This window comes from Tamandua tetradactyla, chromosome 14, assembly GCF_023851605.1.
Source record: "Tamandua tetradactyla isolate mTamTet1 chromosome 14, mTamTet1.pri, whole genome shotgun sequence".
Lineage (NCBI taxonomy): Eukaryota > Metazoa > Chordata > Mammalia > Pilosa > Myrmecophagidae > Tamandua > Tamandua tetradactyla.
The window spans coordinates 74,537,239-74,554,396 of record NC_135340.1 but is presented as its reverse complement, the minus strand read 5'-3'; the positions used below and the strand labels follow the sequence as shown (position 1 = coordinate 74,554,396).

At 35.5% G+C, this 17,158-nt stretch overlaps 1 protein-coding gene across 1 annotated transcript in view; it reads right to left on the bottom strand.

Moving 5' to 3' along the window:
* MINDY2 (MINDY lysine 48 deubiquitinase 2) overlaps positions 1 to 17,158 on the bottom strand; it is a 127,133-nt gene that overhangs the window by 79,219 nt on the left and 30,756 nt on the right. Inside the window, exons 3-4 of the mRNA XM_077128035.1 lie at positions 13,573 to 13,637; positions 9,744 to 9,902 (exon numbers count right to left, since the gene is read on the bottom strand). Coding sequence (XP_076984150.1) covers positions 9,744 to 9,902; positions 13,573 to 13,637 — 224 coding nt within the window. The remainder of the gene's footprint in view (positions 1 to 9,743; positions 9,903 to 13,572; positions 13,638 to 17,158) is intronic.

The window sequence follows — 17,158 nt, the reverse complement described above, 5'->3', positions numbered from 1 at the left end:
CAGCTCCCGGAGCCACGACGGAGATCAAAGGGGCGGCGTTCCCCATCCTGGAAAGGCTGACTGTCTGGGAGAACCAGTTCCGGTGAGATCGCCGAGGGGCGCGGGCTTTCACGGGCGGGACGGCAAGCGGCCGGAGTCCCTCCCTTCCTCCTTCCCAGGCCAGCTGGCAGAGTTGGGCAGGCGGTCCCCTTGGGCCGCGGCAGCTGGCGCCCCCACCACGCGAGGCCTCCCAGACCAACTGAGAGAGTTGGGTCGGAAATCCCCAGACCGCAGAGAACGGTAACCGGGGGGGGTCCCTTCCAAACATGTGACGCCCCGGTCTGGCTGGGAACGGTGGACTCTCCCGGGCCGCGGCGGCTGGTGCCCTCCTGTCACGCTTGGTGCCCTGGGCCAACTAGGAAATTCGGTCGGGCTCTCTCCCGGGCTGCGGCGGCCGGTGACCCTCCCCGCACTCTTCCAAGCCGCTTCGGCTGGCGAACCTCCCCCACGGCGAGAGTTTTCCAAGGTTAAAGGACCCACAGCACCTTTTGCTGGTGGAACCCGCAGACAAACGTGTGCCACGAGCGCCACCTACTGGGCAGGATAGGAAAGACAGAACCCAGAGATTTCACAGAAGGATCTTTCAGCCTGTTGGGTCCAACACCCAGGGAAGTCTGACTAAATACCCAGACGCCAGCAGAGGATAATGGATCATGCTCAGAAAATTGAAAATATGGCCCAGTCAAAGGAACAGACCAATAGTTCAAATGAGATACAGGAGCTGAAACAACTAATGCTGAATATACTAACAGAAATGGAAAACCTCTTCAAAAACGAAATCGATAAATTGAGGGAGGACATGAAGAAGACATGGGCTGAACAAAAAGCAGAAATAGAAAAACTGAAAAAACAAATGACAGAGCTTATGGAAGTGAAGGACAAAGTAGAAAAGATGCAAAAAACAATGGATACCTACAATGATAGATTTAAAGAGACAGAAGATAGAATTAGTGATTTGGAGGATAGAACATCTGAATTCCAAAAAGAAACAGAAACTATCAGGAAAAGAATGGAAAAATTTGAACAGGGTATCAGGGAACTCAAGGACAATATGAACCGCACAAATATACGTGCTGTGGGTGTCCCAGAAGGGAAAAGGAGGAGAAAAACTAATGGAAGAAATTATCACTGAAAATTTCCCAACTCTTATGAAAGACCTAAAATTACAGATCAAAGAAGTGCAGCGCACCCCAAAGAGATTAGACCCACATAGGCATTCTCCAAGACACTTACTAGTTAGAATGTCAGAGGTCAAAGAGAAAGAGAGGATCTTGAAAGCAGCAAGAGAAAAACAATCCATCACATACAAGGGAAACCCAATAAGACTATGTGTAGATTTCTCAGCAGAAACCATGGAAGCTAGAAGACAGTGGGATGATATATTTAAATTACTAAAAGAGAAAAACTGCCAACCAAGACTCCTATATCCAGCAAAATTGTCCTTCAAAAATGAGGGAGAAATTAAAATATTCTCAGACAAAAAGTGACTGAGAGAATTTGTGACCAAGAGACCAGCTCTGCAAGAAATACTAAAGGGAGCACTAGAGTCAGATACGAAAAGACAGAAGACAGAGGTATGGAGAACAGTGTAGAAAGAAGGAAAGTCAGATATGATATATATAATACAAAAGGCAAAATGTTAGAGGAAAATATTATCCAAACAGTAATAACACTAAATGTTAATGGACTGAATTCCCCAATCAAAAGACATAGACTGGCAGAATGGATTAAGAAACAGGATCCTTCCATATGCTGTCTACAGGAAACACATCTTAGACCCAAAGATAAACATAGGTTGAAAGTGAAAGGTTGGGAAAAGATATTTCATGCAAATAACAACCAGAAAAGAGCAGGAGTGGCTATACTAATATCCAACAAATTAGACTTCAAATGTAAAACAGTTAAAAGAGACAAAGAAGGACACTATATACTAATAAAAGGAACAATTAAACAAGAAGACATAACAATCATAAATATTTACACACCGAACAAGAATGCCCCAAAATACGTGAGGAATACACTGCAAACACTGAAAAGGTAAACAGACACATTTACCATAATAGCTGGAGATTTCAATTCCCCACTCTCATCAATGGACAGAACATCTAGACAGAGGATCAATAAAGAAATAGAGAATCTGAATATTACTATAAATGAGCTAGACTTAACAGACATTTATAGGACATTACATCCCACAATCGCAGGATACACCTTTTTCTCAAGTGCTCATGGATCATTCTCAAAGATAGACCATATGCTGGGTCACAAAGCAAGTCTTAACAAATTTAAAAAGACTGAAATCATAAACAACACTTTCTCGGATCATAAAGGAACGAAGTTGGAAATCAATAATACGTGGAGGGCCAGAAAATTCACAAATATGTGGAGGCTCAACAACACACTCTTAAACAACGAGTGGGTCACAGAAGAAATTGCAAGAGAAATTAGTAAATACCTCGAGGCGAATGAAAACGAAAACACAACATATCAAAACCTATGGGACGCAGCAAAGACAGTGCTAAGAGGGAAATTTATTGCCCTAAATGCCTATATCAGAAAAGAAGAAAAGGCAAAAATGCAGGAATTAACTGTCCACTTGGAAGAACTGGAGAAAGAACAGCAAACTAATCCCAAAGCAAGCAAAAGGAAAGAAACAACAAAGATTAGAGCAGAAATAAATGAAATTAAAAACATGAAAACAATAGAGAAAATCAATAAGACCAGAAGTTGGTTCTATGAGAAAATCAACAAGATTGATGGACCCTTATCAAGACTGACAAAAAGAAGAAGAGAGAGGATGCAAATAAATAAGATCAGAAATGGAAGAGGAGACATCTGACCTCACAGAAATAAAGGAGGTAATAACAGGATACTATGAACAACTTTACGCTAATAAATACAACAACTTAGATGAAATGGACGGGTTCCTGGAAAGACATGAACAACCAACTTTGACTCAAGAAGAAATAGATGACCTCAACAAACCAATCACAAGTAAAGAGATTGAATTAGTCATTCAAAAGCTCCCTAAAAAGAAAAGTCCAGGACCAGACGGCTTCACATGTGAATTCTATCAAACATTCCAGAAAGAATTAGTGCCAACTCTCCTCAAACTCTTCAAAATAATCGAAGTGGAGGGAAAACTACCTAATTCAGTCTATGAAGCCAATATCACCCTCATACCAAAACCAGGCAAAGATATTACAAAAAAAGAAAACTACAGACCAATCTCTCTAATGAATATAGATGCAAAAATCCTCAATAAAATTCTAGCAAATCGTATTCAACAACACATTAAAAGAATTACACATCATGACCAAGTAGGATTTCATCCCAGGTATGCAAGGATGGTTCAACATAAGAAAATCAATTAATGTAATATACCATATCAACAAATCAAAGCAGAAAAATCACATGATCATCTCAATTGATGCAGAGAAGGCATTTGACAAGATTCAACATCCTTTCCTGTTGAAAACACTTCAAAAGATAGGAATACAAGGGAACTTCCTTAAAATGATAAAGGGAATATATGAAAAACCCACAGCTAATATCATCCTCAATGGGGAAAAATTGAAAACTTTCCCCCTAAGATCAGGAACAAGACAAGGATGTCCACTATCACCACTATTATTGTGTTGGAGGTTCGAGCCAAAGCAATTAGACAAGAAAAAGAAATACAAGGCATCAAAATTGGAAAGGAAGAAGTAAAACTATCACTGTAGCAGACGATATGATATTATACGTCGAAAATCCGGAAAAATCCGCAACAAAACTACTAGAGCTAATAAATGAGTACAGCAAAGTAGCAGGTTACAAGATCAACATTCAAAAATCTGTAGCATTTCTATACACTAGTAATGAACAAGCTGAGGGGGAAATCAAGAAACGAATTTCATTTACAATTGCAACTAAAAGTATAAAATACCTAGGAATAAATTTAACTAAAGAGACAAAAACCTATATAAAGAAAACTACAAAAAACTGCTAAAAGAAATCACAGAAGACCTAAATAGATGGAAGGGCATACCGTGTTCATGGATTGGAAGACTAAATATAATTAAGATGTCAATCCTATCTAAACTGATCTACAGATTCAATGCAATACCAATCAAAATCCGAACAACTTATTTTTCAGAATTAGAAAAACCAATAAGCAAATTTATCTGGAAGGGCAGGGTGCCCCGAATTGCTAAAAACATCTTGAGGAAAAAAACGAAGCTGGAGGTTTTGCGCTGCCGGACTTTAAGGCATATTATGAAGCCACAGTGGTCAAAACAGCATGGTATTGGCATAAAGATAGATATATCGACCAATGGAATTGAATAGAGTGCTCAGAAATAGACCCTCTCATCTATGGACATTTGATCTTTGATAAGGCAGTCAAGCTAACTCACCTGGGACAGAACAGTCTCTTCAATAAATGGTGCCTAGAGAACTGGATATCCATATGCAAAAGAATGAAAGAGGACCCGTATCTCACACCTTATACAAAAGTTAACTCAAAATGGATCAAAGATCTAAACATTAGGTCGAAGACCATAAAACAGTTAGAGGAAAATGTTGGGAGATATCTTATGAATCTTACAATTGGAGGCGGTTTTATGGACCTTAAATCTAAAGCAAGAGCACTGAAGAAGGAAATAAATAAATGGGAGCTCCTCAAAATTAAACACTTTTGTGCATCAAAGAACTTCATCAAGAAAGTAGAAAGACAGCCTACACAATGGGAGACAATATTTGGAAATGACATACCAGATAAAGGTCTAGTATCCAGAATTTATAAAGAGATTGTTCAACTCAACAACAAAAAGACAGCCAACCCAATTACAAAATGGGAAAAAGACTTGAACAGACACCTACCAGAAGAGGAAATACGGATGGCCAAGAGGCACATGAAGAGATGCTCAATGTCCCTGACCATTAGAGAAATGCAAATCAAAACCACAATGAGATATCATCTCACACCCACCAGAATGGCCATTATCAACAAAACAGAAAATGACAAGTGCTGGAGAGGATGCGGAGAAAGAGGCACACTTATCCACTGTTGGTGGGAATGTCAAAGGGTGCAACCACTGTGAAAGGCAGTTTGGCGGTTCCTCAAAAAGCTGAATATAGAATTGCCATACGACCCAGCAATACCATTGCTGGGAATCTACTCAAAGGACTTAAGGGCAAAGACACAAACGGACATTTGCACACCAATGTTTATAGCAGCGTTATTTACAATTGCAAAGAGATGGAAACAGCCAAAATGTCCATCAACAGAAGAATGGCTAAAGAAACTGTGGTATATACATACGATGTTATATTATGCAGCTTTAAGACAAGATAAACTTATGAAGCATGTAATAGCATGGATGAACCTAGAGAACATTATGCTGAGTGAGTCCAGCCAAAAACTAAAGGGCAAATACTGTATGGTCCCACTGGTGTGAACCGACATTCAAGAATAAACTTGGAATGTGTCATTGGTAACAGAGTCCAGCAGGAGTTAGAAACAGGGTAAGATAATGGGTAATTGGAGCTGAAGGGATACAGACTGTGCAACAGGATTAGATACAAAAACTCAAAAATGGACAGCACAATAATACCTAAGTGTAAAGTAATCATGTTAAAACACTGAATGAAGGTGCATCTGAGCTATAGGGTTTTTTTTGTTTTGTGTTTTTTTTTTTACTATTATTATTACTTTTATTTCTTTTCTCTATATTAACATTCTATATCTTTTTCTGTTGTGTTGCTAGTTCCTCTAAACCGATGCAAATGAACTAAGAAACGATGATCATGCATCTATGTGATGATGTTAAGAATTACTGATTGCATATGTAGAATGGTATGATTTCTAAATGTTGGGTTAATTTCTTTTTTTTCCATATTAAAAAGAAAAAAAAAAGAAATACAAATTAAAACCACAATGAGATATCACTACACACCTATCAGAATGGCTAAAATTAAAAAATAGTGCCAGCAAATGCTAACAATGCAGACAAAATGAATCACTCACACAATGCTGGTAGAAATGTAAAACAATGGTACAGGGTACACTGGAAATAGTCTGGCAGTTTCCATAAAAACTACACATACAAGGGCATGAAAAGACATTTGCATGATGTTTATGGCAGCATTATTCATGACTACCAATGGATAGAAGTGGCCCAAAATTCTAAAGACTGATGAGCGAAAGGGCAAACTGTTGAATATTGTGAGATTGCCAAAAGGAATGAAGTCATGAGGCAAGCAACAACATAAATGAACCCTGAAGACATTATGTTGACTGAAATAAGCCAGAAACAAAAGGGTAAATACTGTATGGTCTTACTAATATGAACTAAATATAATGAGCAAACTCTGCAAGCTACATTAGCAAACATAGGTTCTCAGGAGACAGGACGAGGGCAGAGACTGAGTAATCGATGCTTAAGGAGTACAGAATGTTCAATAAGGTTGAATGTAAAGGTTCAGAAATGGATAGCACAATACTGTGTGATGGTAACACAATACTGTGAGTGTAAATAACAATGCTCAATGTGAATATGGTTAAAAGAGGTATGCTAGAGTTGAGTATGTCACCAGAAGGAAAGCTGGAGGATAAAAACTGGGACTGTATAACTTAGTGAAACCTAAAGTGGACAATGATGGTGGTTAATTGTATAAATATAAGAAAGTTCTTATATGAACTAGAACAAATGTTCATCACTGTTACGAGATGGTAATAATAGGGTGGTATATGGGAAAAATATAACTAATATAAACTAAGGTGTATAGTTAATAGCAACACTGTAATATTCTTTCATTAATTGTAAAAAGGCACTACACAAAAGCTGTCAATAACGGGATAAATGGGGTATGGGATTTTTTTCCTTTGGAAGAAATGAGAACGTTTTCAAGTTGACTGTAGTGGTGATACATTACTATGTGAGTATACCAAGAGCCAGTGATTGAACATTTAGGATGGACTGTATGGTGTGTGAATAAAACTGTTAAAACAAACAAAAAATACCAAGAAAAAACTATACATACAAATACCATATAACATAGCAATTCTGCTCCTGGACTTTTATCCAACAGAAATGAAAACATATGTTCACACTAAACCTGTACACAATGTTTATAGCAGCCAAAAACTGGGAATAACCCAGATGTTCTTCAATGAGTGAATAACTAAACTGTGATATATTTACACCACAGAACAAATTATCGATACACGCAACAACCTGCATGAATCTCCAGAGAATTAAGATGAGTGAAAAAAGCCAATCACAAAGGCTACATAGTGTACAATTTCATTTATATAACATTCTTAAATGACATTATAGAAATGGAGAACAGATTAACAGTTGCCAAGGATTAAGGAGGGGGTGGTGGTAGAAGGAAAGTGCATGTGGTCATAAAAAGGCAACACAAAGGAAACCTGGTGGTGATGGAAATGTTCTGTATCTTGTCTGTAGCAACAGCAGTATACTGATTGTCATATTATAGTTTTGCAAGATGTTACCATTGGGAAAAGTGGGTAAAAAGTACAAGGATTGTTCTGCATTGTTTTGTACAACTGCAAGTGCAGTAAATCTTACAATTTACTTACAGTAAAAAGTTAAAAAAAAAAAAGGAAGAAAAAAATCCTCATCTCATACCATAAAACAGAATTTTAGAGCCACTAGCTGGGTTTTTTTTTCTTTTCTTTTTTTACTTTTAAAGTTTATTTAAAAATGATATTTTTACATTTCTACCTTTATGTTACAGCATCCAAATAAATAACATTAATATGGTATTGGAACAGACAAAAAGATCAGTGGAACAGAGAAGGCTCTGGCCTACGTCAGAATTTACAATATATCAAAGAAGCATCAGACACAAGGCTCTTACACAGTCACATTGTAAAAACTATAACATTATATGATCATCTTCAAGAAACAAGGCTATTGGAACACAGCTCAACAGTACTTTCCTCCAGCCACTCCAGTTCACTATAAAAGGGATCCCTAAAAAGGGATATCTATATAATGCATAAGAATAACCACCAGGATAACCTCTCAACTCTGTTTGAAATCTCTCAGCCACTGAAATTTTATTTTGTCTCATTTCTCTCTTCTTCCTTTTGGTCAAGAAGACTTTCTCAATCCCATGATGCTGGGTCCTGGCTCATCACGGAGAGTTCTGTCCCATTTTGCCAGGAAGATTTATACTCTTGGGAGTCATTTCCCATGTTATGGGGGAGGGCAGTGAGTTCACCTGCCAACTTGGCTTAGAGATGGAGGCTATATCTGAGCAACAAAAGAGGTTCTCTGAGGGTGACTATTAGACGTAGGCTTAGATTATCCTTTGCAGGGTAGGTTTCATGGGGCGAACCCCAAGACTGAAGGCTTGGCCTATTGATCAGGTTGTACCCACTGCTTGTGAGAATATCAGAAATTCTCCAAATGGGGAAGGTGAATATTTCCTCCTTTCTCCTAAGTCCCCCAAGGGACTTTGCAAATATTTTTTTATTCTCTCCCCAAATTACTCTGAGATACATTGGGGCCTCACACTAACCTGGACAAACCAAAGATTTCACACTCTATTCAAGATTCCATATAATTATGGTGTTCAAATAAACTGACCATACAAGTTAAATTAGATAATGTGCTATCCAAAATATAAATTTTGGGCCAAATAAACATCTCTCCCTTTGGTCTCACACAGAAGTTGACACTTTAAAATATGGACAACAGCATCCTTTACCCTGTACTCTGATCTACCTTAATCCTATCCAGATCAGCTTCATTCATATCTCTACCCAAAGTCTGATCACGTTCTCAACTTTTTAAACAGTTCCTGAATGGGGTACTGCTGACTTTCATGGCTTCAGAGCACTAACTATGAGTCTCAAGTATCACATAAATACCCGAAGTTTCTGGGAACGACCAGGTTACATACAAACAGCTCAGTATCTGAGAATTTAGAAATGATGGTTACAACTCCTGAATATATATGACTGCAGTAAGAGCTTTTACAATCTAGGGCCCTTTACAATTGGCCCCAACCTGATAACCCATGCTCTCGATTTCAATTCACTGAATACGTAAATTATAGTTAGTCCATATGAGTGAGACATGAAAATATTTGTCTTTTTGTTTCTGACATTTCATTCAACATACAATACTTAAGGTTCATTCAGCTAGTTGTATGCCTCACAACTTCAATCCTTCTTGTGACTGCTGAGTAGTCCATTGCACCCTTAGGCCACCTCCGTCCATTATGAATCATGACAATGCTGCCATATACATCAGTGTGCAAATGTCCACTCCTGTCCCCACATTCACTCCTTCCACGTATATACTAAGCATAACAGTAATATTTTAATATTCTTTTATCAACGGTAACAAATATACAACACCAATGCTAGTGGTCAGTGATGGGGGGCAATAAGGAGCACAAAATATTTTGGGTTTTCTTTCTTTTTTTTTTTTTTTGAGTAATGAAAATGTTCTAAAATTAACTGCAGTGATGAGTGCACAAATATGTGATTTACTGTGAGGCACTAACTATATACTTTGGATGAACTGTAAGGTGTATGAATATACCTCAGTAAAATTGCATTTTAAAAAGTCTCCTTTCAAAGTACAGGAATATAAGTATCAGAAAGCATAAATCTAGTTTACTTTGCCTAATTAATTAATTTTTACTGCACATGTATTTATATTATTTAGTCCTTTACTTACCTGAGGGTCCACTAACCACCCATGGTACAAAGGAATATCAAGAAGATCAAATACTATGCATTCTGGTGTATATTCAAATACACGGACACCAGTAAATTTTACATTTACATCCAGGCCTGTCTGTAGTTTGTGCAAAACTGCCATAGCATCACTCATATTCTGAAAATAGAAAAGGGAAGGGGAGATAAAAAAATCAAAACTATAACAACAAAGAAGATATTTAAATGTAGAAACATTTACTTCTGAAGTTCCATTTTATCTGTTTTATTCATTTCTTCAACAAAATTTTATTAAGTGCTTATTATATGTCAGTCACTAACCTGAGTTACAAAGATATAATAGAGAATAAAACAAAACCCCTGCTCTCCTAGAACTTAACATGCTACTGGAGACACAGACATATCAAAATAAAATGTCAAGTATTAGTAAGAAAAATTGAGCAGGATAAGAACATACAGACTGACAAGAATGAGGGAACTATTTTAGACCATAAGTCTAAAATCAAAAGCCTCAAGTCGGGACTTGAAACAATATTCGAACACCAATGTTCATAGCAGCATTATTCACAATAGCCAAAAGGTAGAAACAACTCAAGTATCCATCAATGGATGAATGGATAAACAAAATGTGGTATATACATTTTTTCATATATAAAATGAAATATTATTCAACCATAAAAAAGGAGTGAAATTCTGATACATGCTACAACTTGTATTGAAGCATGAATCTTGAAGACATCATGGTGAGTGAAATAAACTACCACAGAAGGACAAATATATGATTTTACTTTATGAAATAACTAGAATATGCCAATTCACAGAAAGTAGACTACAAGTTAATAGGGGCAAGGATGGCGGTTAAGGGGAATGGGAGTGATTGCTTAATGGATATGGAGTTTGGAAAAGTTTTGGAACTAGTTGGGGGTGGTGATGGTAGCACAATATTGTGAATGTATTTAAAACCACTGAATTGTATATCTGAAACTGTTTAAAATGGCAAATTTTACATTATATATATGTTACCGTAATTTTGTTTTTAAGTCTAAAATCAAAGGAGAAGGACTCTTTGAAAATGAAACTTAGACACTAAAGCAAAACACTAAGCCTTGGAAAACTGGGAAAAGAGCAGTTCAGAAAAATGGATAGCAGTGCAACTCTGACGCAGAAATAAATTCATGGAACAGCAAGGAGTTCAGTATGTTTAGAGGACAGAAAATAAAGCAAGAAGTGGTAGAAGATGACGTCTGAGAGAAAGACAGGGACTGGATCATAAAGATTCAGCCAAATTAATGAGTCATTCCAACCATATCAGTTTGCTCAATAAACACAATCACATAAATCTGTAATGAAGACTATTTTAAACACTTTTCTAGATGTTTTAACACATTAAATATGGATACATTTATATCTAATATGTTTGATGGAAAATATAAAAACCAATATATAAAGATAAAAAACTTATACTGAATCCCAACTGTTTATCAGACACTGCTAGGTACAAAAGATATAAAATAGGTTATAGTTTACTTGAGGGTCTTATAACAGGAAGTGTGAACAATAACAAAAAGATATCAAATTCGCATATCAAAACTAGGGAATTTACTCTGAAATCTGAAGAAAAAGCAAATTTAAGTAATATAAATGATGTTATAGTCTACCAAAAGAATTATAAGATTACATTCTAAGATAGAGTACAGACTGAAAATAGAAATAATTCATATGTGATAAATTCATGAATTATTGATCTATAGTAGGATAATGCTGTTAAACAGTTTTGGGCTTAGTTTCACCTATTCCTAGTACCTATCTTCTTGTCAAACAGTATATTCTCTCAACCTCTCCAAAAGAATGAACCCTTAAAATTTATAAGATCACATTATTCTCCCCTTAAGTGTTTTCAACTTTTCATAAAACCACAGCAATGATGAATATGGAAAACAGTAATAATCATCATTACGGGGATTATAAATTCTACTATCAACAATTTTTCTTCTATATTTGTAAATTCTTGGTTGCCAATCACCCAGTTTTCTTTAGAGGCAGCATAATTTCTCATAGCTTCTTGGCTCATGCTTACCTTTATATATTTGCTACATTTATAAATTATATAGTGTTAAAATAATGAAATTGATACATTTTACATTAAGATTAATAATAGATAAAAAATGAATAAATATATAAATAAAGGTTAAAAAAGCACAGTTTGTCACCTTGTTCCTAAATCCAAATAATGGTAATATTATAAAATATAAATTCAAGGGAGGGTTCCTCATATCATAAGAAAGGAATTTCTATTGATTTATTTTTGCTTGTGGTCAAACTGCTTTTTCGCACTCTTTCCCAAAGTACTTCAAAGACAGTAAAATATTTTTGATTTAAATGTAAAATATATCAAAAAATTTTTTTTTACAGTCCTTTAAAAGACTGTCATAAGGAGGGCAAAGATAGTTCAGTGGTAAAACACTTGCCTGCCATGAGGGAGACTAGGATTCCCAGCCCATGCACCAAGAAAAAAAAAAAAAAAGATTTTCTCAGGACTATACAACAGAAATAAAATGAATTCTGAGACTGATTTGAGACTGCAACAATCATCTATAATCCTGGAATTAAAGTTTTCATATTAATAAAAACAGCCTTATTGGGCAGGTCACGGTGGCTCAGCAGGTAGAGTTCTCACCTGCCATGCCAGAGACCCGGGTTCAATTTCCTGTGCCTGCCCATGCAAAAAAAAAAAAAAAAAAAACCCTCATTGATTTTGAAGTCTTTAGTATTCAATGATATAATTTGATAAAGATGATATAAATGATATGTTTTATACTTAAAACTTACCATTTTTTGGTTTTATATATTGAGTTTACATATTTCATTGGAAAGGAGGCTTCTATTTTAATCATGCTTGCAAATCACTATTTTAAGCAGTAAATTCCCCCAATGAAATTTAAATGATTCAGCCGACTAATCTGGCTTCAGTCATAGATTTTCCTGATTTAACAGTGATACAACGCAACATGTCGCCTTTTCAATTCTATTAGGACTGAGATATTTGAACAATCAAATTTTAAAAATTTTATATAACTGATATGGCTTTGCTCCCTTTTTGCCAATTTAATACTGGTGAAAGTAAACACAAAAGGTTGCTCTGAAGATAAATATGAAGGTTTCAATGATGTCTATTTCTTCCCTAGAGGATACTTTTCTCCACTAAAAGAAGATGATTCTTTCTTGTATTATAGTGTCAAGCAAAGGAGACATACTAAAAAAATGAAGTTCTGCTTGCTTTCTTCCAGCTCCAATAATTGTATATCTAGTGACCCCTGCTATATTACAGATCAGGTTCTCTAAAAAACATGCCAAAAAATACAGACACATTGAAACTAGGAAACTGCAAAATTGGTCCTAGACATTCCAACTGCTCAACTATCTCTGAAATATAATTTTAAAATATAGATAAAATGAGGAAAAAAGAGTCAATGACACATTCAACTGAGAATCAGTTTTTAAAGAAAAATATGAAGTTATTTTATTAGATCTTAAAATTATATCTATATGTCATTCTAAATATCACATATGTTCCTTAGACCAGGGATTAGCTACGTGTGGCCTATGGGCCAAATCCAACCTGTGAGCTAAGAATGATTTTTATATTTTTAAGGGATTGTAAAAAAATTAAATAAAGAATATGTAACAGAGACAATGTGGCTCACAAAGCCTAAAATATTTACCATATGACTCATTACAGAAAAAGTCTGCCAACCATTGATAGAGATCAATAAACATATCCAAAAGAAAACAAATACATATTTTAATATAACAAAAATTGTGTTTATTACCTGCTCATAGTTTAAACGCTGAATTTCTGAAATTTCTTTTGGTTTTGCCTCAAGCATGTAATCTCCTGAAAAAATAAATTGTGAATTGCCTTTTTAAAAAGCACTTTTTTTCCAGGTAACAGAAATAGCAGATTTTAATTGTAAATGTTTAAACACTACAAAAATAGATGATGAATAAAGCTGACTTCCCAAATTCCACCCAGAGAAAATCAATGTAAATATTTTGCTATAGTCGCATGTATTGTATTCAATGCATAGCACTACAATACCTTTGCAACTTTCTTTTTTTTCCCACTTTACAATGTAGTTGAGCATCTTCACACATTACTACATATAAAGCTCTCATGGCTGCATGGTATTCTAAATATGTACAGACATGCCAAATTATTTAACCAGTATCCCATAAATATCTTAGTAAGATATACATAGTGTTATAAATAACATCCATTATCTTTGCATATCTGTGAAGTGCTTCTGTAGGGTAAGTTTCTGAAACTTCTGAGTAACAGGATATGAATAATTATATTTTATACGTATTGCCTAATAGCCCTCTGAAAAGGCTGCACCAAATTTTATTGCTACCGACAGTACAGATATCTTCCCATCTTACCAACAACGGGTATTATCAGTCTTCTAAATGTTTGCCACTCTGATAAGTAAACAAAATATGTTTACATTTAAAAAGATCTATTTTATATGGATTTTGATTTAGGTATCAATTTCTAAATATACGTATGACTTTTTTAGTATGTGGCACATTCTTACTATATGTAGCAAGTTTTTTTGTTTTTTTTTGGGTGCATGGAAGGCAAGCATTTTACCACTGAACCACCCATGCACCCTGTAATAACTTATTATGTATTTCCTCTAGATACTTCTTTTTCTTTTAACTGCCTGCCCATACAACTATAATCTTTTTTTACTGAAGTATAAAAGCTTTTTTTAACTTAAAAGAATCAACACATTTCCTGTTTTATGTGTGAGAAATATTTTTCCCTCTATATTAATTTCTGACCTTACGGTAGTGCTTTTGTCTACTTGTTTGCTATATAGAAAAGTTTAATCTTATTATAGCGAAATTGTTTCACTATAACTTCTGCACTGGATGCTACGTTTACCCTCTTAAAAGTATACAAATGTTCACATATGTTTTCTTCATGTAATTTTATGTTTATCTTTCTTTAATATTTAAGTCCTTAATCAATCTGGAATTTATTTTGGTATAAACAGGAATCCAGCTTCTTAGCCTCCTAAATGACTAACAAGTTGATAAATTGCTTTTAATATAACCTTTATTCCCTGATTCAAATAAACTAAAGATTCCATCAAGTATTCTCTTTAGCTTTCCAACTCTAACAACAAAAGAATACATTTCCTATGAATATCTGATGTATCATTAGTGCTTTCGATAAAAGTTTTTAATATAGAGCTTTTAAGATAGCTATCTGACCAGCATTACTTCATTCTGCATAGGTTCAAGAACTCCAAAAACACTAAATTAATTGATTTATTAAAATACATAAACAAGTCAATTTAATACATATTTTGAGTCCTTACAATACATTGCACATTATGTATTTTATATATCGAAGTTCTTTTTCTCCACTTTTAACAGCTTTATTGGGACATAATTCACTCTTATCAGTAGACAGTTTCCTGATTTTTAGTAAATTTATATATATTGAAGTTTTGATACATTTAACTAAAAACTATGGTTATTTCAAACAAATGTTATATATTATCAAATAATCAAGAATATAATTGCTATATTTGTATTCTATATTTCATTTAAGTTCTGTATTTATCCTGACAAAAGACTGAATATCCTTTCCTGACTACCACATTTGTGGGTTCAGAATGCAGAAGATGATGTAATACAATGTTAAATGATTTCGATATGTATCAAAGACTAAAGCTTAGGTGCAAAGAGTAGACTGATTACTGGGATATATTCAGAAGTGCAAGTTCTCCTTTTCCTGAGGCTAGGAATAAGGGAAGAATAGCCTGGCTAAGGTCAGAAGACTCTAAGATGGACCTCAATGATGCCCACCTCCTAGTTCATGCCTTTGTGTGGTTTGGACTTACAGACTTGATTCTAATGAATAGAGTAAGATAGAAGTAATGAGATATCACGCCTAAAACTAGTTTACAAGAAGACTGACTTCCACTTCACCTCTCGCTGGCTCACTCTGGGGAAAATCAGCCGCTGTATTGTTTTGCTATCTTATGAAGAGGCCCACATGACAAAGAACCAAAGGAGGCCTCCAGCCAACAGTCAGTGAGGAACTGAGATCCTGAGTCCAACAACCTGCGAAGAACTGAATTCTACTAACCATGTGAGTGAGCTTGGAAGCAGATCTTTCCGCATTTGGGCATTTAGATGAGATGCAGCCCTGGCCAACACCCTGACTGCAACCTCATGGGAACCTTGAGCCAGAGCCACATAGCTAAGCCATGCCCTGAATCCTGACATACAGAAACTGTGAAAAAATTAATTTGTTGTTTCAAACCACTGAATTATGTGGTGATTTGTTATGCAGCAAAAGATAACTAATTCAGGCACATAATGGTAAAATCAGGTGTATTTTTAGGAAAGTGTGTAATAGAAAAATCAGATATTATTAAAAGACTGATTCTGGGTTTCTTTTCTGTTTCTTTTTTTAAATATTTTTATTAACAAAACAACATAGAAACACAAACATTCTTAACATATGAACATTCTATACTTGGTGTACAATCAATGGTGCACAATATCATCACATAGTTGTATATTCATCACCATGATCATTCCTTAGAACATCTGCATCACTCCAGAAAAAGACATAAAAAGAAAAAACTCATAAATAAAACCATACCCCTTAGGCCTCTCTCTCACTGACCACTAGTACTGCCACCTACCCAATATATTCTATCCTTTGTTCCCTCTATTTTTTTCTATACCCCTTACCACTTCCTTTCATTGATCACTAGTATTTCAAACTACTCAATTTATTTTAACATTTGTTCCCCCCATTATTTATTTTTTTAACCATATTTTTTACTCATCTATCTATACCATAGATAAAAGGAGAATCAGACACAAAGTCTTCACAATCATACAGTTATACTGCAAAAGCTATCATCATTATACAATCATCTTCAAGAAACATGGCTACTGGAGCTACTGGAATAGCTCTACAGTTTCTGGCACTTCCCTCTAGCCACTCTATTACACCTTAAACTTAAAAGGGGATATCTATGCAATGCATAAGAATAACCTCCTGGATAACCTCTCAACTCTGACTAAAATCTCTCACCCACTGATACTTTATTTTATCTCATTTCTCTCTTCCCCCTTTTGGTTGAGATGGTTTTCTCAATCCCCTGATGCTGAATCCCAGCTCATTCTAGGATTTCTGTCCCTCGCTGCCAGGAACTACCACACCCCTGGGAGTCAAGTCTCAGGTACAGAGGAGAAGGGTAGTAAATTTGCTTGCTGTGTTGGCTGAGAGAAGCAGAGGCCACATTGGAGCAACAAAAGAAGTTCTCTGGGGGTGACTCTTAGCCCTAATTTTAAGTAGGCTTAGCCTATCCTTTGCAAGAATAA